At 40.7% G+C, this 24452-nt stretch overlaps 1 protein-coding gene across 3 annotated transcripts in view; it reads right to left on the reverse strand.

Annotated features, from left to right (window-relative positions):
- Jakmip2 (janus kinase and microtubule interacting protein 2) overlaps nt 1-24452 on the reverse strand; it is a 144151-nt gene that overhangs the window by 26543 nt on the left and 93156 nt on the right. For all 3 annotated transcript variants that reach the window (XM_036204477.1, XM_036204479.1, XM_036204478.1), the window contains 8 exons: nt 16309-16806; nt 12550-12759; nt 10652-10750; nt 6575-6721; nt 5887-6027; nt 3798-3854; nt 2779-2898; nt 1325-1453 (listed from right to left, as the gene is read on the reverse strand). In XM_036204477.1, coding sequence (XP_036060370.1) covers nt 1325-1453; nt 2779-2898; nt 3798-3854; nt 5887-6027; nt 6575-6721; nt 10652-10750; nt 12550-12759; nt 16309-16806 — 1401 coding nt within the window. The remainder of the gene's footprint in view (nt 1-1324; nt 1454-2778; nt 2899-3797; nt 3855-5886; nt 6028-6574; nt 6722-10651; nt 10751-12549; nt 12760-16308; nt 16807-24452) is intronic.

Below are 24452 nucleotides of genomic sequence, written 5' to 3' on the forward strand. Positions count from 1 at the left end.
AAGTCTTATATGCCTCTTCAAGTTTCATTGTTTCTTTCAGAGCCAACTTTGTGCTCTGCTACCTAAATTTAAATTTAAAACATTTTATTTTACTATTTATTATAAGATATATATATATATATATACAATCCATATTATATGCTATCCTATGCAGTATGAAGGGTTAGCAAATACTGACAGTGAAAACCTCAAATATATTATTGAGGAACATACATGAGCATAAGAGAACATCTCTTTCTGATGATGGCTTGCCTGTCTGTTCAAATCAGAGTTTAGTCTTTAACATTTATCTGTGTGTATGTGTGTGTGTGTGTGTGTGTGTGTGTGTGTGTGTGTGTGTGTGTGTGCTACCACTTAAAAATAGAGACTTGTAGTACCCATCTACCTTCTAAATGACTACAAGTAGTTGCTGTGTCACCTCCCAGCATGTTGTGGTCCCTTCAGACAGAAAAGTGGGGCAACAGCACTGCTCCTTCTTGTCTCTTGCCGAAGTCTGTAAGGCAGGTTCTTTAGGAGGTTCCAACTCTGCAGCTTAAGGGTTGAGTTCAGGTCCTCAAATCAGGTCCCCAGATAAGTAATTTAGCTTCGACTGAATGAATGAATAAATAATTTCCTTCCTTCCTTCTTCCCTCCCTCCCTCCCTTCCTTCCTTCCTCCCTTTTTCCTTCCCTCCCCCCTTCCTTCCTTCCTTCCTTCCTTTTCTCCTCTGTCCTTCCTTCTTTTGGAGAAAGGCTTATGAGTAACAATTATGACATTCTAGGAAGAAAGTAGGCCCAATATTTGAGCAGTAATCCAAGTTTTACCACATACTAGCTGTGTGACCTTGGGCAAGTCCATTAATCTTTCTGGGTCTTAAATTCTCTTATAAAAACATCTTAGGGAACCTTAGGGATCTGACACAAAGGCTCGTTCAAACATCTGTGAAATTCTTAGTAAGTTGTAAATATGATGTTTTGCACTTGTTAATTAAGAAGGGAAGGTGGTTTAATCATTACTTTTGAAAAATAAAGTAATTACTATTTTTAAGCAAGGGACTTAAAATGGATCATTAAAATCCAATATGAGCTAGAAAATGTAAGTTTTCAAGTAGCGAAAATAAGAAACACACACCCGACTATCTTTAAAGGAACAAAAGCACTGATCTGTACTGGTTCTTATGTGTTTAGATCTGCAGTTTGTTAGAATAAAATAGTAAACAGTTCAAAAGCCTCAGATGATGAAAGGGCACAGAGAAAGCTGTGCTGCTGACATCTTAAAGTCCTTGGTGATTTGTAATGCAACTTCTGCAAGCTAATTCCAGGCCCTCTTGCATGTCCAGACTCACCTTGGCTTCTCTTTCAGCATCTATGATGCCTCCAGTCTGCTCCTGCAGGAGGGCATATGCTCTTTGGAGGGCTTGATATTCTTTTGTTAATTGTCGAAATCGTAGCTCAGATTCTTCAGCAGCTAGACTCTGGGGGTTTGAAATACAAAAAGTCCAAAAGTAATTATGTTATGTTCATGTCCTGTGTTCTGTGTGAAAAGTGACATTTGCCCACTTTCGTAAAGAAGTTATTTATTTTATTTTATTTTTAATTGTGAATTGTCAGTAAGAATGTGAATTAGAATATGTTCAATGTAGATGTTGGAAAAGCATGTGAGACATTGTTTTAATGGAAGAAACAATTATTATTTTTAAATTAATGATTACTTCCCATTTGGCCTCAAATAATACCCAATTTTAGAAGTTATACTCAAAGTTTGGATCTAAATTTGAGGCAGATACTTAAAGCTTTACTCGTATTTCTTCCCATGTATTCAGATACATAAATAAATCATTAGTTTGTGGTTATAATTCATCCCTAATAAATCATAAAGCTCAGTCTCAAAACTTATATTTGGGGCATAATTCAATCATCACCAAAGAATTTGGTAAAAAATGTGGAATGAGGAGATGGGGATGAAATTTAGTTGTTAAAATGCTTGTCTAGCATGCACAAAGCCCTGATTCACTTCCCAGCATCATACAAATACATACATACATATATATATATATATATATATATATATATATATATATATATATATAAAGAGTAAAGAGAAGTGTATATACATGTGTGTGTGTGTGTGTGTGTGTATGTATATATGTGTGGGGGGGTATATATATGCATATAGAGAGAGACAGGAGTTATATATTATGAATATGTGGAGGAATTATACATATATATGGAGGAGTTGTGGTCACCTGAAATCTCAGAACTTGGCAGGTAGAGGAAGGAGAATCAGAAGTTTATGCTCACCTTTAGCTGTTTAAAGGGCTTGGGGCAGCTAGTATTAGATGGAACCCTGCTTATAAAAAAAAAATACTGTCCGTGTGGACTGACAGGTTTCACTCCCGTAACCCTGACTTAGTAGCTGTGTTCAGTGTAGCTGAAGCCCCTGGATCATTCTGATGAAGGTGGACCACAGAAGATGGAGTTTACTTTAACGCTGCCTTAGACTGAATCTAGAAGCCTCTTGCGTTTGCTCTGCCTTTCAAAACACCTTCCACAGATGAAGATTTTTGGGAAGTCACTTTTATTTTGAGATGAGTAATAAAATTATAGAACCACACAAAAGGTTTGAGAAGTCTCTAGAAAGATTCCATGACATAGGTGATTCTTACTTCCCAGTGTTATCAAAGTGGATTGTGATCTCAAGGTTGGTCACTGTTACAAGATCACTTTGTGCTTTTCCTTCCCCTTAGAGGGAAGATTTGGTGACAGTGTTATACAGGACCATAGGAAAGAAAAAGCTTACTTCATCTAAGTCATCATCGGGAGTGGCAGGTGTCCGGTCTGTTCTAAAGGAGGCCATGGATGATGTTTCTGAATCCATGGAGTCCTCATCATAGCCAATGAATGGATCCAAAACAGGCCTCTAAGTGGAGAAAAAGTATAAACTTACTAATATGACCAAAACTGGTGAAGAATGTCATATTCAAACTCCATTCATGAGACAGATACAGAAGAGCATGGAGGTCACGGGTTCTTTAATGGTTTTCCGGTGAAATACAAACACTAGGCAGGAACACAATGCTGATCCATCTCTTCCCCATGTTGTTTCACTTCTGACATACTCAAAGAAAATGTATGAATATTTGGCTATCTTCTAAAGCCATCATAATCTGTTCACATTACCTTTTATGTCATGATGAGTCAATGCATCTTTTTCTGTTTAGTATCTAAAATTGGCCTAAGGGGCTTTGAAAATAAAGGCTTCCTTGTAAAGGAGGTCATAGGGTCTTAACTCTAGTCATCCAATCCCACATCCAAACCAAGTGACATACATGGTAAAAAGCAAACACAGAAATCAAAACAATGAGATGTTGTGCATTGTTAAGGGGCTATAAAAATAATAGTGGACTGACTGTCATTATCAATAACACTTCCCAAATGATGATAATTTAATAAACTCATTAATCAGTTATAGGACAGATATCAGAAACTAATATGATTCAATGGAAGACATCGATCTTGTATGTCTCTTACATGTTCTTAGAATGTAACCCACCCACTTGTCAGAAAGACCTTCTTACACTAAACCCACTGGCTTTCTTGTTAGAGGAAGTCATAGTCTTTCAGGTTAAGGCACAACAGAATAGCCATTTTCAGAATAAGAAATGTCAAGAGATTTTTTTTTTTTTTAAACAAGCAGTGCTCATGGTTTGTGGCAGTTCAAGAGCATCTGATTTATCACATCTTTGCAGGAAGGTTTCTTGGCAAGATTCCACATCCTAGCTTTTTATGGCAAATGTTCCATAAAAGTTTCCTTCTTACCTTAATTGGCTTCGAGCTTCTCCTGTGCTTTCTCCTACGGATGAGTTTTTCTCGATCCTAGAAAACAGATGAGGACTTTTCAGATATAAAGTAGCTGCATGTCTCCCAATAGCTTTGCTGTCACTTTCTTCTGCCCAGAGGCTGGAAGAGGGCATTGTATCCCAGAGTGCCTCTTACAGTGGGTTCAGGGACTAGAACTCACCTGCTGAGCTACCTCTGTGGCCCCTGGTTTTGTTTTTCAAGGAGACATTTGTTCTCCCCTGAGAGGTTATGTATTTTTATTTTGAAGTATGATTTTATTTTACCAATTTGGTAACATTTGGATATGATGTACCAATATTTTCAGAGTATGTATATTGTAATTTTCCTGCCATTTGATCAGGAACTATGCTGTGTTCCTTTATTTTATACCTGAAAACAGAGTCCCACAAAGAGTAGTTGTTATGCTTTCCAATGCCAAAATTTACTTTGCATTTGTGGTGAGAAAATATTATTCCTAATTAAAATTCACTTTTATTTTTTACATTGTGTCATTTCTTAGCATAGGCAGGTGTCCCGTGACTATTTTTGGAATCTTGTTTCTAGTCTGCAGCTGGTAAGGATGGGACAGGAAGCACAGCATCTATTCTGTTGGAGTCACCTAGTTTTGCTTGTTTTATTTTGGGGAGAGATGGCGGGGGTTTTCTGAGAAACTAGGTGAATACCTACAAACTGTGTTCAACTTCGTGACTTGCATGCTGTGAGCATAGATACTGGGACAACTTTGGATTTAATCATTAAGTACTCTGCGTTTTTTACTGCAAATATGAGCTATATGGAACTCCCTGATCAATGTTAAACTTACAGTTTAATTTGAGGGTGTTCAAAGCCAGGTATATCCCTAGACCAGTGACTCCATGAGATTTAGGAGTTATCAAGGTGGGAGCGAGGCTTCACACTACATTTGAATATGATTTAAAACATTAGCATTTAGACTTTATTTTTTGTCTTTATATATAAAATATTTTGATCATGCATCCTCCATATAGCGGAAACTTTAAAAAATTATACATTAATTACTTAAATTATGCTCTTAATCTAGGGGGTACACATTATAGCATATATGAACAATGGGCAATTTTTTTTTCAAGACAGAGTTCCTCTGTGGGAGAGCCCTGGCTGTCCTGCAACTCAATTTGGAGACCAGGTTGGCTGGGAACTCACAGAGATATCTCTGCCTCCTGAGTGCTGGTATTAAAGGCATGCAGCACCACTACCCAGCAACAATGGACAATTTTTAAAAGGTGAGTGGTAATTAATTACAGACAGAAGTAGAATCTTTTGCTCCCAATGGCAGTGAATCAAAGTTCACCTACTCTAAAGACTATTGTGTAACAGCCCTCCTGCTCCCATGATTAGTTCAAGTCTACAGGCTTTGTCGTATTCTTGAAATAAGAAGAAACGAAGATGCCATTCTCAGAATAAAGGCAGAGAGGTAAAGGAGAAAACCTGTAGGCTTCAAGAGGTCTTATTCCACCATATTGGTCACAGGACTTCAACCAGATGCAAATGGGATGGCAATGATCACCTAGTCAGCAGGTACTGAAGTATCTGTCAATCAAGTATGGATTGGAATTCCTGTTCTATTTCAGAACTGTGATGTGCTCTTCCCTCATAAAACCTTTTTAATGGGCTATATCTATGTGCTATGCACTGATTAGGTGGTAGAAACAAGAAGTATATGGTCTTGGTTTTGTAGGCAAATTGAACTGCTGAGCCTTACAAGCCTGACAGTGGAAAACAATTACAAGATATATAGATCCACCCTTATATATATAACATAATTACATAACAGTGCATCTGAAAATTCCTCTAATGTGACTTATATTTTTGCTTCTAAACTAGTTAGCAAATGGTTATAACTGAAAGGTATAAATCAGCTTAATAATATAAAACATTTTGGGATAGAGTTCCTTGTACATAATTACATGCTGAGCACATGAATATGGGCATTTGGAGTTAATCCAAAATTATGAAGTGTTTCCTTACACATTGGTCGTTGGCTACTCAACCTTGAGAATATCTAGGGGTTTATGGTGGGTTCACATACCCTTGTGAGCTCGTCAATGATGTTCTGCTGCTCAATGACCTGCAGTTTGAGAAACTCAGTCTCCTGTTCTTCATTAGCTTGGTCAAGGTCATTCAGAGACTTCAGTTTCTTTAAGGGTGGGTGAGACGTTATTTTTTCTCTCTAAATTGGAGAGGAAAACATTACAAGTGGAAACCTTAAAAATCCCCAATTTTTAGTCACTGGTCAATTTTTACCCTTAAGTATATTTTATCTGCTAAATATACACTGAAGTCCTTGGCAACGTTTTGGACATTTCTATAGCTATCTTATCTCAGAAGTCTTTTCAGGAATGTACAATTATATCAGTCATCCATGCATAATACTAGCCATGATATTGATTTCCCAACTATCGAACAAATTAGAAGGCAGGCATGAGCTCCATCCACATCTCTGTGGCTCAGGAGCCATGCTGAGGCTTTGCTTCTCCATTTGTAAGTGTTTGAAGGGTGACTGCATTCCTGGAAGACTTCTCCAGTTCCACAAGGTTAAAAACCCCATACAATCCAGAGGCAGGCCCTTCTCTTGCTTTTTTCTTAATGCTTCCTTGCTTGCTCAAGGGAAAGTCTAACCAGCATATAAGAAACAACCTCAGGAAAAAAACAGTAGGTCACGGGGCCCCAGAGGAGGAGGCTGCAGCTTCCGAGGAGGAGGAGACTATGATACATACCATTTCTGAGTTTTCCTTGGTTACGGCTTTTAGTTTCTCTTCCATGCGCTGCAAGGACACCATCAGTTCATCGTTTCTCTTGGCGAGGCACTTGTTCCTTTCCAGGAGAGGTTTGCATTGTTTTTCAGTTTCCCGCACACGTTTTAACTGGAAATAAATGAATTAAGATTTATTTTTGGTATCCTGAGGGGAGGAGGGCAGGAGGGGTCAAGTGTAAAAGAGGGAAAGTGGCCCTGCAGCCACCCAGCATGTCCCAGGATTAAGCACTGCATTCCTGTCCTCCATTTAACCAATCCATCTCTGTTAGTTCCCTCTAATGGATATTCTCTTTTCTTCCCTTTCTCCCTGCCTTCCTTCTTTTTAATAGGCTTTTGCTATGGAGTGCTAGTAGGCTCAGAACTTACTTTGTAGAACTAACTAGCATGGAACAAACAGGAATCCTCTTGTTTCTGCCTCTTCAGGGCTATGATTAAGGGCCATGAGCCATGGTGCCCTGCTCTAGTGCCTTTTCAACATAGTCTTCACATCTTGTCCTGCCTTTTACCTTAACAGAGATGCCACAGATGCTGCGGTTGGATGACGACACATGCTGCTGCTTACTTACATCACTTCACTCACTCATGCATGACCAAACCCATTTCCTGGGCTAGGAATGACCACTCATTGGCTCAGGAACATACAGAAGCACATTTGAACCTCATGATCACCAGAACCTGGTTCTAAGCCTCATCCTCTCCAACTGCATCACCTCCTTAAAAGGTCTTGCTGAAATCTCCTCACTCTCAGTAAGGCAGTTTATGTTTTTCTGTTACTGTTGTCATGGGGCCTGCCCTGTATTTCACAGGATGTTGAGCGGCATCCCTGCCCTCGGCTTGTTGATGACAGTGATACCCTGCCCGCTGCGATGGCTACATATGTTGCCTAAATTGCCTTTCGTTTAGAAGCTAAACGTATGAATGTTGTCTATTATCTTCATCAGTCCTTCCTTTCATTTTCAAAACACTTCTGTTTAGTTGATGTATTATAGGCCAAGCTATATAGACAGATTGGATTTCCATGTTGAATTTCTAATAGCTTATTCTTTTCCTATCACAAGGAAAAGGGATATCAGAATATTTCAAAATTCATCACTGCTCTTATGGCAATCTATGATTTGCAGAGATACTGAGGGAGGAGAAAGCAACCATGATCAAAAAAAAAAAAAAAAAAAAGAACTGTTTGTGATTCTTAGCACTCAGCCAGTCCCATCCTAATCACAGTTTGAAAAATACAGTATCATGGCAATGACAAAAACGTGAGATTTACTTTTCATAAATAATCTGGCACAAGACCTTTTGAGTTTTGGTGTCTGAATCATTAATATCAGATTTTGAGTACTTATAAAGACAGATTAATCACTGGGTTTATTATTGCAACCTTGATCTCTTCTAGATGTTAATGCCCCATGTTTTAATATTTAAGTCTGCTTGGTGAATACTATTCATAGGAAATGCACCTAAGTATGAGGAGAAAGAACTGTCCAATTTTAGCCCAGCATTCAATGATGGCAGTTCTGAAGCACCCACCAGAGTGCTTCTTCAGAAAGACAGGCCTTAATATATGAAAGAGACCGAAATTATACATATATGATCAACCATGCATACAGGCATGCACGTATATTAATAAACAGAGATTCATGTAAATGCTAAGAAGTCCTGCTATAGTTTAACTAGTAACAGACTGAGCTGAGGTCAAGGAAAGAAAGTATTTTATAATCATGAAAGGGCTGATATTCCAAAACCATTAGCGAATAATAATTTATACCTATCAAGTAACATAACTTCAAATATGTATAAGGAAAATGAGACAGAGCTAAGAAGAGACATAGACAAATTTGTTGAGAGAATAGACAAAAAATTATAAGTATATAGAAAAAATGTAAAACAAGGCAACAAACTTGAATTAAACAATAAGTAAAGATTATAGAGCGCATCTTCCTTTCCTGAGAATTGAGATATTTCTAAAAGTGACTGTACTGGTTGGGTTTTTGCCAACTCAACACCAACTAGGTTCACCTGAGAAGAGGAAACTTCAATTGAGAAAATGTCCCCTGTAGACAAGCCTGTGAGGCATTCTCTTGATTAATGATTCATGTGGGAAGACCCTGCACACTGTGAGCAGTACTGACTCCTGATGAATGGTCCTGGGGTGTATGAGTTAACAAACTGAGCAAGACAGGCTCAGCAAGCAGGGGAGCACCATTCTTCCACAGTCCCTGTTTCAGTTCCTGCCTTAACCTCCCTTCATGATAGACTGTGATCAGAAAATGCAAGACAAATAAACCCTTGCCTCCTCAAATTGCTTTTGGTCTTGTTGTTTCCTTGTAGCACTTGAAAGCAAATGAAGACACTGACCCTATGCTACAGTCTAAAAAAAAAAAATCATAATAATCTGAAGGAAACAAAATGTTGTAAAATGTGGTGAATGTTAAAGAGTAACCAGTAACAGAAGATAATTAACAAATCTCTAGATGTTTAGAAATTGAGCCACACACTTTCTGGAAGAAACTGCATGATATTATTTTAAAAAATAAAATGAAATAGCAATTACATTATAACACTCAAAACTCATGAGAGGTGCCAAGAGTGAGGTCTAGAGAGAAACAACGGCCTAAAATTAAGGGAAAGGCTAAAATCACTTTTTCATAAACAACTGCATCAAAATATAAACTACAGAGAAGTATGGCTAAATGTCTAATTTCAAAATGTCTTAATGTTAATAAGAAAATAAAGCAGAACAGAGAAAGAACAAAATGCTAAGGACAGATTGTAAAGGGATCCCAGTAAGCCAGCAGACACTTGACAGCTCCCCCAACATCATTAGAAAAGATTAAAAATCAAAACAGAATCAGAAAAAGAGTACACCTCATGGCCACTAAAATGGCTGAAGTGCGTGATCATCTGTGCATGTTGGCAAAGATTTGGAAACACCGAGGCCCTCATGCATTGGCACTGAGAATCTAAAGTGTCAGAGCAACTTCAGGAACCAGCTGACCACATCTCAGGATCCAAATCCCTGTGCTCAGAGACAACAGGCACTTTTTTTTTATTATTATTACATATACCTCACAGCTGCAGTCTTAACAGCTTAAATGTGTTTAGAAGCTCTGCAAATACTCCCTAAGAATGGCTGCATATATGGCAATATGTTAACTGGATGCTACAGAGGAACGAAAGAGAACAGTTTCAGGGGAGATCCTCACGGGCTACCCTGAGCCAAAGCAGCCAGACACACATGCATAAGATGTGGTGGTATTGTGCTCCCCAAAATATTGTGCATCCTAATAAACTTACCTAGGTCAGAGAAAGAACGGCAACAATATTAAACATAGAGCTGAGACAGTGGGTCACATGCCTTTAATCCTAGTATTCCAAAGGCAGAAATCCCTCTGGATCTCTGTGAGTTCAAGGCCACATTGGAAATAGCCAGGCATGGTGACACAGGCCTTTAATCCCAGAAAGTGAGCCTTTAATCCCAGGGAGTGATGGCAGAAAGTAGAAAGGAATATAAGTCGTGAAGACCAGAAACTAGAAGCATTTGGCTGATTAAGCTTTCAGGCTTTCGAGCAGCAGTTCAGCTGAGTACCATTCGGATAAGGACACAGAGGCTTCCAGTCTGAGGAAACAGGATCAGCTGAGAAGTTGGCCAGGTGAGATGGCTGTGGCTGCTTTGCTTCTCTGATCTTCCACCATTCACCCCAATACCTGGCTCCAGGTTTGATTTTATTAATAAGACCTTTTAAGATTCATGCTACAATAAGATGCAATTATGTTTTTAAAATTAATTATGATAGATACCTATATGGAAATCAGAGCGGTGCCATTGTTAGGTGGGTGTTGGATTGGAGGGAGGAGTCTTGGTCACTTTCCACTTACTCACTTGGAAGGTAGTTTTGTGGGGCAGCCATTTTGTGAGAATTTATCATGATGGACTGTTGTTACTTGCTCATTATTCCCTCATGATAAACTACACAACTTAATGCACACTTTTATAGCCTACATCTAACAAACCACACAATAGAGTTTGGTTACAACTTACCAACTCGTTTCGCTCATCTCCAAGCAAGGTGTTCCTATCTTCTAGCTTTCTTATAGTAGCATTCAATTCAGCTATTCTCTTTTGATTTCTTCGCAAATCCTACATGTGAGAATTGAAAAAATATCCCTTCAATAAGACGTTTCAAAGTCTGGGACACCATTCATGAAGATAATAGGCTCCTCTCTTCCAGTGTGACCCATGAAGTGACAGGTGGATGTTCTTTTACTAAGAGAAGACATGTTAGCCTTTCTAACTCCTAACGTTTTCTGCTGGATTGACGATCAAGCCTGGGTAAAACCACAGATGAATTCCATGCGGTAGACAGACCCGGAGCCCAGACTTGCAGTATGGAAAGTGACAGAAGGTTGAAGCAGTTTAACAGAGCTGTTTGCCCTGCTACCAAGGTGAGGTGTGAAGTTCAGGGAACATCCTTTTGTCACACATGCCCATTGCTTGCTATGACACAGATAACTACCTGCCGTTATACTTAACCAAAGAGGAGGCAGATTGGGAAGTAGACATGGGGCTTTGTGAATTTTTCTTTACTCCCAAAGAAAAAAAGTCACTGTGAGGAAACACCTATTACCTTCATGTGCAAAAGCAGGGTACACAATATAATCTAGAATAAAATATTTTGTGCAGTACACCAATTGTATGAATCACCTTACTTACACACAGCAGTTACAGCTTAATTCTGTACTATGGGCCCACTCTGACTATGTGCTTGTGATTCAATTACTGTTTTTCATTTTGCTAGTAGATCACTGTTGATGGAGCAGTTTCACATGTATTGAATCCCCGGAGTCATCACATTCTCAATGATTCAGCAGAATAGGCTAAACTGAGGGTGGTTCTATGTTAACCCAGGTCTTGTGGAGGATAGCAGCAAGCAGAGTTACAAAGGTTAACTGTACCAAATACAAGGCTCTACATTCTTTGTATCATGTCTTCTAGTGCATAGATCAGCCTCACAGAAACCAACATGGCCTTCATGTGATGGCTAAAGAATACTGAACAGGGAAGTGGTTTGCATAAGGCCACTCAGCTAATGAATTTGAACCAAGGGGTCTAAGTCTAAAGTCTATGCAGGGGGGGGTGATTATGCTATATCACATATAGTTATTAACAGAAGAACTAAAATTTCCATGTGCTGCATCTTAGATCAGTATTTATTTCCCACTACCTACTAGTGTGTGTGTGTGTGTATGTGTGTGTGTGTGTGTGTGTGTGTGTGTGTGTGTGTCCCCTGTAAACCAATTCATTACTTTGTTCTATGTCATACTTTGGAACTATTTTTTTTTTGTTCCTAAATAATACATTTGCATATTTTCTTGCTGATAAATCATTTGATAGCCCACTACACGCAAGCTTATGTCTGTCATTGTACCACTGAAAATAATTTCTCATGTGAGATGATGATAATCCAGTGAAGTAAGTGGCAAGTTCATTCAGACTGGAAGCTGTCGTGCTATGGCTATAAATGATTCAGTCTTACAGGCACACACTCCATCCTCTGTAGAGGATAACTGTCTTTGTCAATTTCTAATCCAATTGTTCACATATAGGGAAATTACTAATCTTGGCAACAGGCAAATATTTTCATTTAACTTATGATTCTTATAATAGATTCAAGTTTTGATAGATATCACTTGGCTAGAAAAATTCTGTGAAAGATTCAAAGACATCTATAGCTTTCATGTGACCTGCTAATGAAGCACAGCCCACTTTGTTGCCTACAAGTCTAGAGAAGCCTGTTCCCAAGATACATGCTGGTTTTATAGTAGGAGGGAGAATTGATTTCTTTGTACTTAAAAATAGGAAAATAGTGAAAAGCAGAACTTGAGAGCTAAATAAAAGATCACTCCGGAGTTGTTAAACCTCAACTTGAATGAACTCACCGGGCTGCTACAGTGTTCAGAGCCATCTCCTGCCCTTCCTGGAATCTCTCTCTTCGGGCTGCTCATGTTACACTCTGCCTCCTTGACCAGGAAGAGCTGCTCATCCAATGCCTCCTTCTGCAGCTGGAGTTTCTGTACATAGCCTGTCTGAGTCTCCAGTTCCTTTTCCAGGGAAAAGATGATCCTGTCCTTGGCTTTGATTTCATCCATCTGAATTAAATGAGACCCAGGACAATTAATTTAAATATGCTATAAATAAATCCCATTTTCACTATGGGAAGTCCACCTCTTCTTGTGATGATTCAGGAAAAACAATCTTCAGGAATCTGGCATGTGTACTAGAACTCATGAGTAATATGAAGCAAACACTGAGTAATAAAAGACTCTCTCTCTCTCTCTCTCTCTGCCTATCTGTCTCTCTCTCTGATATCTCCTGTATGGTGTTGTCCTTCCATATAGTGTTTGAAATGTTCTGGGTTGGCTAGAAAAGGCGAAATTTAAAATGTACCAGTAGCTTTAATAAAGATAAATCCAGAATATTCCATTATGATGTTTCTTGGGACAAATAAATTACTACTGTCTTTTTTGGGGAACACACATTTGGTCTTGATCCTAGTACTAATTGATACTATCAGCTAGTCATTTGCAACTGGAGGAACCACAGGCTTCCCAGTCCTGTCTTCTGATTTTCCAGGAATGTCAATTCTGGTGGCATCTGGAGGGGGCTCTTCCAGCCATTCCTGCTGTGTGTCCTTTCCTTTCCTTCCCACACTTCAAGTCAGTCAGCCTTAGCCATCATTCTACTATTACTGTCAGAAAAGCATCATTGGGATGAGAAGAGGGATTAAAAATGCTTGTTAATGTCAGTCAAAATGTTTCTTTGTATACCTGTGGCATATAGTTATTGATTTCAGCACTCATTTGTGCTGAGCTTGGATGTGGCCTCAAATATGTTCATTTTCAACTTAAGTCACAGGTATCACATACCAGTGGATTAGAGTTCCACTGGACTGGAACCAGTTTGCTGTCCTTAGATAAGGAATATCCTATAAATAAAACGAATATCTGTAACAATTTTTCAAGAGATTATAGACACTAGGTGGAACCTTTTGTCCCATTTCAGTATATTCTATTTGATTACTTAAAATGGAAATAAGAAAAGACATTTAGCACAAATGTGATTCTTCTTTCTCCTTTCTCATGGTTAATGACTAACTTGGTGTGCTTCTTTGCTGTGCTTTTTAGTTGAGTTAGAGAGCATAAAATCATCTGCTTGCACAGTCCCTCATTTCCCACACACAAATGCCTGGCTATTGATTCTAGGTTACATGACTAAATTTTAGGTCAACATCAGGAGATCACTGGACTGAAGTCTGCAATGCCCTGTAATATCACCCCATAACTGACAAGGATTGAAACAGTGTCTTGTTGATTTGGGAGAGACTATCAGCTGCATTTCCTTACTCCTTCAAGAAGGCTGAGTTGTGTTAAGCTGAGTGCTCATTCATTTATCAGAGTTGATATGCACAGAGTTTGCTGCAGCTTAATGCAGCTTGTAAACTGCATGTTCCTGGTTGCTTGTGATACCTTCTAGTTAACAGCAGATGCTAGACTATCAGCTCATTAACACTCTCATGGAGTCATCCTTACCCTCTCTAGTATTACACATGAAATCTTCTCATTTTTTATAGTATTGAAAGCACTATAGTTACGCAAGTTATCTCACTTTCTAATAATGTCCTCTTTAGTCGGTTCTATGGTCACCATGTACCAGATGAGGTTAAGTATTTGGTCATTGTATTGTTCCCTGCCTTGTGAGTGATGAAATTGTGATACTTTAACTTTGTCTTCTAAGCCCAGAGGCCATTTATCAAGCACTGTGTTATACTGGCTCCAAGATTATTCACTTCCTTCCAGAATTTTCCAAAGTGGGTCCCTGTAGAATATCTAGCAAAAGAGGGGGATCTATTATACAGTGGTTGTGAACACATTATCTGATTCTCAGAATATTGCAAAATTAACCAGTGCTCCAATTCATGGATGAGAAGGGTTCTATGTTGCAGAATTCTTTGGTAACATTTTCTAGAAAGATCAGATCTCTTTTCTTTCCCTCCAGGTCCAAAACTACATAGGAGCAGGAGGGGAGGGGTAGGAAAGGAAAGTGAGAAAGTGAAGACAGGGACACATACATTAGAGAAACTCTCCCCCATCTTAGTCTGTCTGTACCCAGTGTTTGAACCACTCTTTGGATGGTTTAGATTCAGGTGGTTGTTTGGGAGAATCTTGTGCCTACGTCAGCAGTGTTCTTGGAAAGGAGTAATGGGGATATTAGGACTAATTTGTAGATTTCACACTGAAAGGCAAGCAACAATATTTAATTCAAAGCTTTCTGTGAACTCACCTTCCTGATAGTTGCACAGTTCATAGTCTTGAATACTTCTTCATCAGCCACGGTCATTTCAGAAACCAAGAGCAGGGCAGAGACCACTGTTTCTGCGCTGCCTTTGGCCTCCATTGTCAAACAGTACAGCAGAATAAACTGCAGTAAATGCCTCAGGAAGCATGGCAGAGGCCGCATTTACAGTCACATCATACCACATTACTAAGAAAACGACACATGCTTAACTTGTAAAATGGTCTATGGGAACCACTTTTAGCTCAAAGTGGAAATCGTAGAGACATCATCCAAAGCACAAAAGTAGAATTCCTAGGAAATGGTTACTGAGCTGAATAGAACCCTGCTTAGAGAGGTGGTTCTCAACCTGTGGGTCGTGACCCATTTTATTTGGGAGGGGGGAGTTGAACAACCCTTTCACAGGGGTTGCATATCAGATATTTACATTATGATTCATCACAGTAGCAAAACTACAGTTATGAAGTAACAATGAGATAATTTCACTATAACATGAGGAACAGTATTAAAGGGCCTAAGCATTGGGAAGGTTGAGAACCACTGACTTAGAGAAACATAGTATTAAATACATTCTAAAAGGTTTAAACTAATCCTCAACTTTTGTACATAGGTGAGTATAAATTTTCCTTCTAAGATCATAGGATGTTATAGCTCTTAAACATGCATTAATATATTCATTTTAGCATTATGAGATATCTGTATGGCTATTGGCTTTTCATGTTAAAAACCAAAAACCAAACCAAACCAAACAAAAGCCAGTTCTATGTCGATTGAACTAAAGAAAACTGTAAACAGCAAGGAAGCTATTTGTGAATGACATCCAATTAAAAAAAAAATAGAATGGCTCATAACAAATATTCCTTGATTATTTTGAGGAAAGGAACCCATTTCTAAAATGACCAGGAATTTTATAGCTCCATGTTTGCATTGATGAATCACTCAGGATGTTTTCAACAGCGACCATTTTTCAGGCTAATTGTGGAAACACCTCTTTGTCCTATAAAATACCCAGTGGAGGTTTTATGACTGGGAATCCCACGAAAACAAGCTAAGGTTGGAAGGGCTTGTAATTTACAATCTTTTCCTGGACTACCCAAGAACACAGGTCTCTGCATCAATACCTGTGCGCCCAGGAGAATGCACTTACTATGAAAATGAGGACTGGAAAATCTCTTACATTCTACAATTCCGACCAAACTACCTGTCAATCTACCTTGCGTTTTAGACAGCGCAGCCTGCAAAAGCGAGGGTGTTTGTTTACAGTAGTAGCTGATAAGCGAACACCCAGCAAAGCAAATCACAGGGAGCTCTGGCAGGGACCGGTTTCTGCTCGCATTATTACTGACCAGCCTCCGAATGTCCCGTTCTGACTCCCACTTGATCTTCGAGATGGCTTCCTGATGGGACTGATGCTCACTCCTAAGGTCCCCGGCCTTGATTTTATCTGCCTGGATCATATTGCTCAGAGCCTCGTCCACCTGCTTCTTGGCAGTTTTCAGGTCTGTAATTTCCTGCAAGAGCTTCAGGCGCTCTGCATCGAACTGTTTCCGGGCCTCCTCCCGGGCCTCAATGGTGAGCGCTGTCCTTACTTTATCACTGCTGCCATCCCGGAGAGCGCACAGAGCAGACTTGAGTCTCTGGATCTCCCCATCCCGCACCTTTACTGTCCTTGACATTTCCTGCTCATGCTGCTTGATGAGATTCTCCCTCACGGCCTGCAGCTCCTTCATCTTCTCCTCATGGAGCTTGGCTTTGAGCTCTGTCACCAGGACCGTGTGTTTGCGCTGCTCCAACTCACGAATCCTCTTTGCTTCTTGCGTCTTCTCTCTTTCAAGCTTTGATACCTGAAGGCAGAGAGGTGAAAGGATGAAAAAAGCATGAGCCTCAAAGAGAACTCGTGCTCCCAGGCAGGATCTTGCAGCTTAGGCTGCTGTGGTCTCTTAATACTTTATTTATTAAAAAAAAAAAAAGTCCAAGCTACTATATGCTCAGAGGAAAAGAAAGCACAGGCCTTAAGAAGAGGCTGCTATGGTATGTAAAAGGCAGAAACCTCTAAGATATTTGCCTTAGTGTGTTCAGACAGATACTTGATATTCTGGGGCCTTCTTAATCAGCACTGTGGTCCACAGATTAGCAGCTCCAGAGACACCCAGAAGCTTGTTAGAACTGCAGAATCCCGGGTTCCCCACCAAACCCATACATCAGAATGTGTCTTTTAACAACTCTGCAGGGCACTGGTTTACCCAATCCAACTGGGAAGCTTTGCTGGGGTAGTGGAGTAGTTTTCCCATTGGCAGAGAAGAGTCTATAACTGCCAGCTGCATAACTCTGGCTCCACCCAAATCCATACATGTGGACATCTCGGGATGGCTCAAAGCTTGCTATATATATATACTTGCTATATATACTGCAATAAGGCAAATAATAGGTGCCCAAAGCGTTATTATATAATGCCCCTTGTTATCATATAGGGAGGAGCATGCAGGTGGAGAACAGCCTGCTGGTAATGGAGAAGGGAAAATGAAGATAGTTATAAAAGCAATGACTTTATCTTTCTTTGTATAATAACTATGTTCTGTTCCCCAACTTGTATATATCCACATACATGCACACGAGGCAGCCAATTAGATAGCACCCCCAAAGCCTATAGTCTGTTAACTTCTGCTCTAATTACAGGGCTTTAGGGATTTCTAATTCTGCATGCTGCAGGAGGTCTCTTTGTATCTTTGTCTAGTATCACTCCTATCCCCTGACCTTAGTGCCACCCAAGCCAAACACTCCAAGAATTTCTTCTGATCTTCCCATCTTTCAAGAATTTTGCTGAAAATTATCTTCTGAGTTTTGTTACAGTACATTTCTTACAGTGACAGTATTAGATCTTCTTACCAGTTTGTGCTCTTTAAATCTCTAATTTAACAGGTCACTATGATGTGGCAGCAGCAGGCCACCTCAGTAGCATGAAAAGGTCCCTTTGTGATCCTGTGCTATTTCCTCCTCCACTCAGTTCTGTTACCTTTGTATGTCTTCTCCATTTCATTGCTTTAGTGGACACACACACACACACACACACACACACACACACACACACACACGAGTTTGAAAAAGTGAAGACAATTTGGGAGTCCCAGGAGTATTACATAGTTGAGTGACAGAGAGTCTCTGCCATTTCTCTAGTTGGAAAGCTTTAATAATAAAATATATTTTTAACTTTTATTGAAAATAGCCTCCTCCCCCATATAATATATTCTGATGGTTGTTTCCCCTCTCCCAAAATTTGAGAGCTTTTCAACCTAAAAGTGTTTGAAGAGTCGAAATCCCTTTTAAAATCATTGTAATTATAGTATAGAGTGTCAGGGGTTAGGGATTTAGCTCAGTGGTAGAGCACTTGCCTAGCAATCACAAGGCCCTGGGTTCAGTCCTCAGCTCTGGCAAAAAAAAAAAAAAAAAAAAAAAAAAAAAAAAATTGTCCTCTGGCCAGGTGGTGGTGGTGCACGCTGTAATCCCAGCACTCAGGAGTCCGAGCCTGGCGGATCTCTGTGAGTTCGAGGCCAGCCTGGGCTACCAAGTGAGCTCCAGGAAAAGGTGCAAAGCTACACAGAGAAACCCTGTCTCGAAAAACAAAAAAACAAAACAAAAAGCAAACATTAAAAAAAAAAAAAAAGTGGTGGCGCACAGTATAAAGTGTCTGGGATTTTCACTTACCTCGGTCACTTACCAATCTTCAACTATAGCAGTATTTTCTAAGTGAAATAATGTTTGGAGAACATATTTTTTAACATAAAGCAATTAATCTCACAACAGTTATCCTAGAAGGGTGGAGAACCCAAAGAGGACTTGGTAGAGCAGCACTGAGGTGTGTTCAAATGGCTGTCTTCTGATCCCTCCTCAGCTGACTGTCCAGCACAGTGACCACTGGCCACACTGAACACTTGTAATGCTGCAAGCTTGCCATTTGCAAATTACACTTTAGATTTTGAAGATGTATCACAAGACAGAGTTTCTTGTTAGTCCTTTTATAATATCTATGTGTTGAAATGATACTATTTTGTATGAATTATATTAAACAGACTCTATTAGGGAAAGTAATTGATCCCTTTCACTTTTTAAATTTCCAGCCATAAGGAAATATATTAACGATCACATATCTGGCACACATTTGTAGTCCACACTCTATTTATTTTTCCAGTGTTGTTCCAAAGTTCCTTGGGGTTCATTCGGCGCACTTGACTTCCTTCACACTGCTAGTGATGTTCTCTTAGGAAACCTCGGTCCTGGAAGTACTACTGTAGCTGATCCTAAGCTATAGCGGCTACTCCACTCTGAGGACAGAATCCCCACACTTCAGCCTTGCCAATCAAGCCCCTGTGCAGCCTGGACTGGAGGACTTCCTTCCTCCTTCTCCTCATCTGCCCCTGCTGCAGATAAAAGGGAATATGCTATCTTCTGCACATGGTATAAAGTTGTACCTGACTGCTTACAGTTTCTTCTCCCTGATGGCTCCTCCTTTGTCTCTTTGGGGTTCTCACATTCCTCCTGGCCCAGCTACATAGCATCCTTTCCTGTCATATGACCCGACTGCTTAGGCTTAAGCTCATATCTACTGTTTTTGTCTTCTCTGTTTACTTTGTTGGTCCTTAATACATTTTCCTTTATGTTACAGGTTTTGTGCATGGTTCTCTCTCATCCCCACCTCCTCTTATCCTGCCCCGCGGGTGGAAACTCCTAAGAGACTACCCCTGTATATCCACTGATTGCTGGCACAGCACAATAAGGAGCAAGAAGGCACAGGTGCAATTAAAGGCCATATGCCATTGTTTCCTAGCTAGCCCCATAGGCAGAGTCATGAATAATAAGCGCTGTCATACAGTTTAGAGAACATAGGCTTAGGGAGTTACCTGGGTAACAATGCATCCACGCATCCCTTGTAAAACACAGACTCTCTAACATATAAGAATAACCTACTTCTGTTCTCAATGCCCCCCCCCCTTTGGTTATTTTGAGACAGGGTTTCTTTGTGCTTTTTATTTGTTTGTTTTGTTTGTTGTTAGCTCCGGCTGTGATAGAACTCAATCTGTAGACCTGGTTGGTCTCAAACTCACAGAGATCTGCCTGCCTTTGCCTCCCAAGCAACGTGATTACAGGTATGCACCACCATCGCCCGGCTGCCTCTCTGTTCTGGACAATCTAGATCTTATTCTCATCTTTCCAGACTAAACAGAAAATGATATCTTCCAGGAATGAGATGAGGAAACTATAGCCTATAAGCCAAACTGTCTCTGTCTTTGTGGCTAAAGATCTATTGGAATACAGCCATGCCCATCCATTCACACATCGCTTAGGGCTGTTTTCATGTTACAGTGATTGAGTACTTTCAGAGATTGCCTGGCCCACAACCCTAAAATATTTAGTGTCTTCCACTTTGTAGGAAGGTTTGTTGATTTCTGTTCTAGATACTGTATTTATTTTTAGAGGAAGGGCTTTTTTTTTTTTTTTAAATTTAGAAACTCGGTGTAGTTCCCCAAGACATTAGAAATATGCCTTTAAGTTGAGTGACAGGAACTTGGTTCTACTCTGTCTCAACAGTAAGTGTTTGTAGTAGCATTAGGAAGAGCATCATGACCACAAGTACAAGGCAAGCAACACCCTATAGGACAGTGACAAACTGTAACGAAAATGGACAATGGGTAAGGTGTTGTGGGTTTCCATTTCTGTTTCACTATCTAAGAAAAGTATTCAAAAATGCCTGCAATAGGTATTTCCACGACTCAGTTTAAAATGCATGGGAAAATAACTTGAACTATAAAGCATTATGGTATATAAAGCAATATTAGAAACGACAAGAGACACTCCAGCCTAAATGACTTATGTTAAGTTCTCTCGGGGTAGTTAATGTGGCATCTCCTTGTGACTCTGTCTGCGACTGTGCTGTTTCTCCCAGATTACAAATAGTAATCTCTCATGTGTGTCTGCAGGAAGGCAGATTAAAAGAAGAAAAAAGTTAGACTGTGAAAATATAGCTCTGTGGAGAACATATTTCAACCCAAAGAGAAAACTACATAAACAAAAGCTGGTCATGGTGCCAGTCACTCGGGAGAATTCACAAAACAAAGAAACGGTTCACATTTGTTTCAGTTGCCATAGAAACTGCTGTTATTTGCAGGACTTCTTGACATGATTCGTTTTCCCTTTAAACTCCTCTGGGAAAGTGCTTCACTTTGAGGAAGAGCCAAAGGATGCGATTTGGGGGACAGACAGATGTGAGAGGCCACAGCAGTTGTGTGGCCAAGTCTCTTTCTGAATTCATTTACACAGATTTAGGCATTAAGGCAGAAGGTTTAAATATCCTAATATAAATCTTGAGATGTTTGGTGACACAAAAGAGCTATTGCTGAGTAGAAATGTAAATACAAACATGATAATATTTGGAAATGGAGAAAATGATTTAGTAAATGAAAATCATTTTGAACAGTGAGGATGTTTTGCAGTGATAACTTAAGCTCAGCCATAGGCGTGCTGTGTTCCTATGTCTTTTACTAATTGACACCTTTCTAAATTGGCAATGTACGTATTTGTACATCTAGCCTCCAGGCCGGCCCTGTGGGGTTTGTTTCCCCACAATTTCAGGGGAGAAAGTAAGGAATAGTCTCCACATAAGCAAATAAATTAGACCAGTGTGGCCAAGAGCCAAGTCTGGCCTACAGCCCAGGCCTGACTCCTCTCAAACTTTCGGCAAATTCCTCTATCTCTGTCAGCCTTTGTTCTCATTGGCATATTGGGATGGTGCTCTCTTTCTCATCTGCTTGTGGTGAAGATGACTCAACGTATCAAGAGCGAGTGACTAAGCAACAGTAGATACTAGCATGTTCATTTTGAAAATATTGTTGCATATGGTAATACATTATATACAGTGTTATAGCAAGCCACCACCACCAAAAAAGCAAATGCCCGTAATGTATGACTAACATTGCTATACCACATTAAGACTGTAGCAACTGTTTCCCAGATAGAAAGAAATGTCCAAAGAGAAATCCGGGTTTCCTTGGGTGCCTTGAGTTCCCTGGTGTTGGTGACAGAGGGTAATGACTCGGAAGACATCAGGAACGCTCGTAGCCGTAAGGGGTATAGGAGGGGGTGGGATGGCCAGGACATGGGACACTGAACAAAGTTATGAAGATAAACTTTCAAATCCTTCCTGCCCTCGAGATTCTATGGGAGAAAGAGATCACTAAGAAAAACTAATCCCGGTTTTAGAGGTTTCGGTGGGACACAAGGCACAGGCAGCATGACCGGTTTATGGAGAGCTCATCTGTGTTTTCTGTCGGCAATTCTAGTCTGGCCTTTGGAGATGCCCGAACAAATTCTGCCAAGATACACTTGGCGGTGATTGGAATCTTAATATACTCTTAGAAGGCAGGGATTAAAAATCACAGCAGAGTTAAGGGTGAGGAAAGGGCTGTGGGGTTACCAAGACAGGTCAAGTTATCAGAAGCTGTGGCTTGGATTGTCTGCTTTGCACGTTCCTGGAGAGTAAATTCACAGCCAACCAGCAGGGATTGCCACCGGAGCCTAGGAACTTCTAGACACAAGGGCTGAGAGAGGAGACAGCAGCAAGCAGGCTGCTTTCACAGGAAACCTTTTAATATCCTGGGGAGCAACCCTTCTCTCCCTTCCTGTCCCCCATCTCCTCCCATGCCCTCTCCCCTTCTCATTCCTCCCCTCCCACCCCCTGCCCTCCCTTCCTCTTCCCTTCCCTCTTCTCTAGAATCTTCTTTGAGATTGTTATGCTTCTTGAAAACAGAAGCAAAGGTGCACTAAGGAAAGAATACCCCACTCCAAATTTGAGCCTCCAACCAGAGGTTCTGACACCTGAAGATAGAGAAGGTTGGGTGCTTTTTTTTAAGGGGTGGCGGTGGGGGTGGGCAGAGGTTAGGTGTTCAAGTACTTTCCTGATCTCTTCTATTTCCTAGAAGGGGATCAACATTTTGGAACCCCCCATTTGCTGCCACCTGAGAGCAAGTGAGGTAAGCTCATGTTCTTCCCCCAGTGGAAGCAGAATAGTAACCACAGGCTGCCTTTGTCCCAGACATGCTGTGAAGACCAAGAGGACGGGTGTCAGCTGCTTTGCACACTGCGGGGATGCTTCCATTGGCTGCTTCTATTTGCAGCCACTGTTTCCTAGGCCCTGCACCCAAGGGTGGCTGGCTGCAGCCTGTAGCTTAGAACCCCGTTCTCTGCTCCCATCCCCTCCTTCTCTTCTGTCACCTGGCCCATACTGTTCATTAAAACTGTATTCTAGCCCTGAGGGGAGGCACATTCTCTGGAGAAGCCAATGGGTGAATTTCTTATGCCATAGCAATCTACAGCGAGCCCAGGATTGTGGCCTTGTGGTATCCACAGACAGGAAAATATCCACGTACTTAGTGGCCTAGGAATGCTGATTCAGAGAAAAGACAGGCCTTTTTTTCACTCAGGCCTGAGCTTTCCTATCCAAATACTATAATAGTAATGTTAACACAGAGATGTCAGGAAAGTGTTTAAAAAGAGGCATGCGGGTTCATTTAGTAAGTAGTTTGGAGCACCACCTGCACACCAGGTAGGTACCTTCTTCATACAAGCGGACATAACAATGCCTGCCTGAGAGGTGGGAACTGAGGGTCGGAAGGGATAATGGCACAACCCACTTTCCATGCCTCACACCAACTAACTCCTCCCGCCTGCCTGCCTTTACTCTCTCTCACGCTCATCTCCTCGGAAGCAGGTGCCTCTACAGTCCCACTTGACAGGGGAAGAAGCTGGGCTCAAAGACCTGCTCAGGATGAGTCAGGTGCTGAGTGGAAGAGCTGGGACTGTGACAAGATGAAGTGTGCATATGAGAGTGTGCCATGGGGAGTGTACACTGGTGCACGTTGTAGCTAGCTATTTATAGCACCAAAGCATTCACCATGGACTCTGTTCTCTGCACACTGGGCTTTCTGTAAATGCCAATAGCATTATGGGATGTGATTTGCTGGGAAAGTGAGTAATGGCCCATCATCCCCAAAGGTTTTCAGGATTTACTCCATTCCCTCCAAGTAGCTGAATTGTCATTTTTATCATAAGAGCCTCAGGGTTAAACGGAGAGTGTAAATTCATACCTTGGCTTTGATCATTTTCTCCCCTAGAGCCTGCTCCTTTGAAAACACAATTGTATTTATCTATAATGAAATTGCTTTGTGATTCGTTTGCCCTCCACCATCCCTTTGCTGTTGATGTGCAGAGAGGCTTTGCTCTGCCTCCTGTGTTGAGGTTGTAACTAACTGTGAGGGCAAGGGAGGAAGGCAGTGGTACCACAGATAGAGGATGAGAAGGCCTCGTTCTTGATTAAGAGCCCTCCTGCCTTGTCAGAGGAAGAAGGGATGACACATGTCTGCCAGTGTGGATGCTGTCCCCGGCACTGGAAGACAGGCCATTTCATTAAATTCAAGAGCTGTCCATTTTGAAAAGCTTTGAT

The sequence above is a fragment of the Onychomys torridus genome, chromosome 13 (genome assembly GCF_903995425.1).
Source record: "Onychomys torridus chromosome 13, mOncTor1.1, whole genome shotgun sequence".
Classification (NCBI taxonomy): domain Eukaryota; kingdom Metazoa; phylum Chordata; class Mammalia; order Rodentia; family Cricetidae; genus Onychomys; species Onychomys torridus.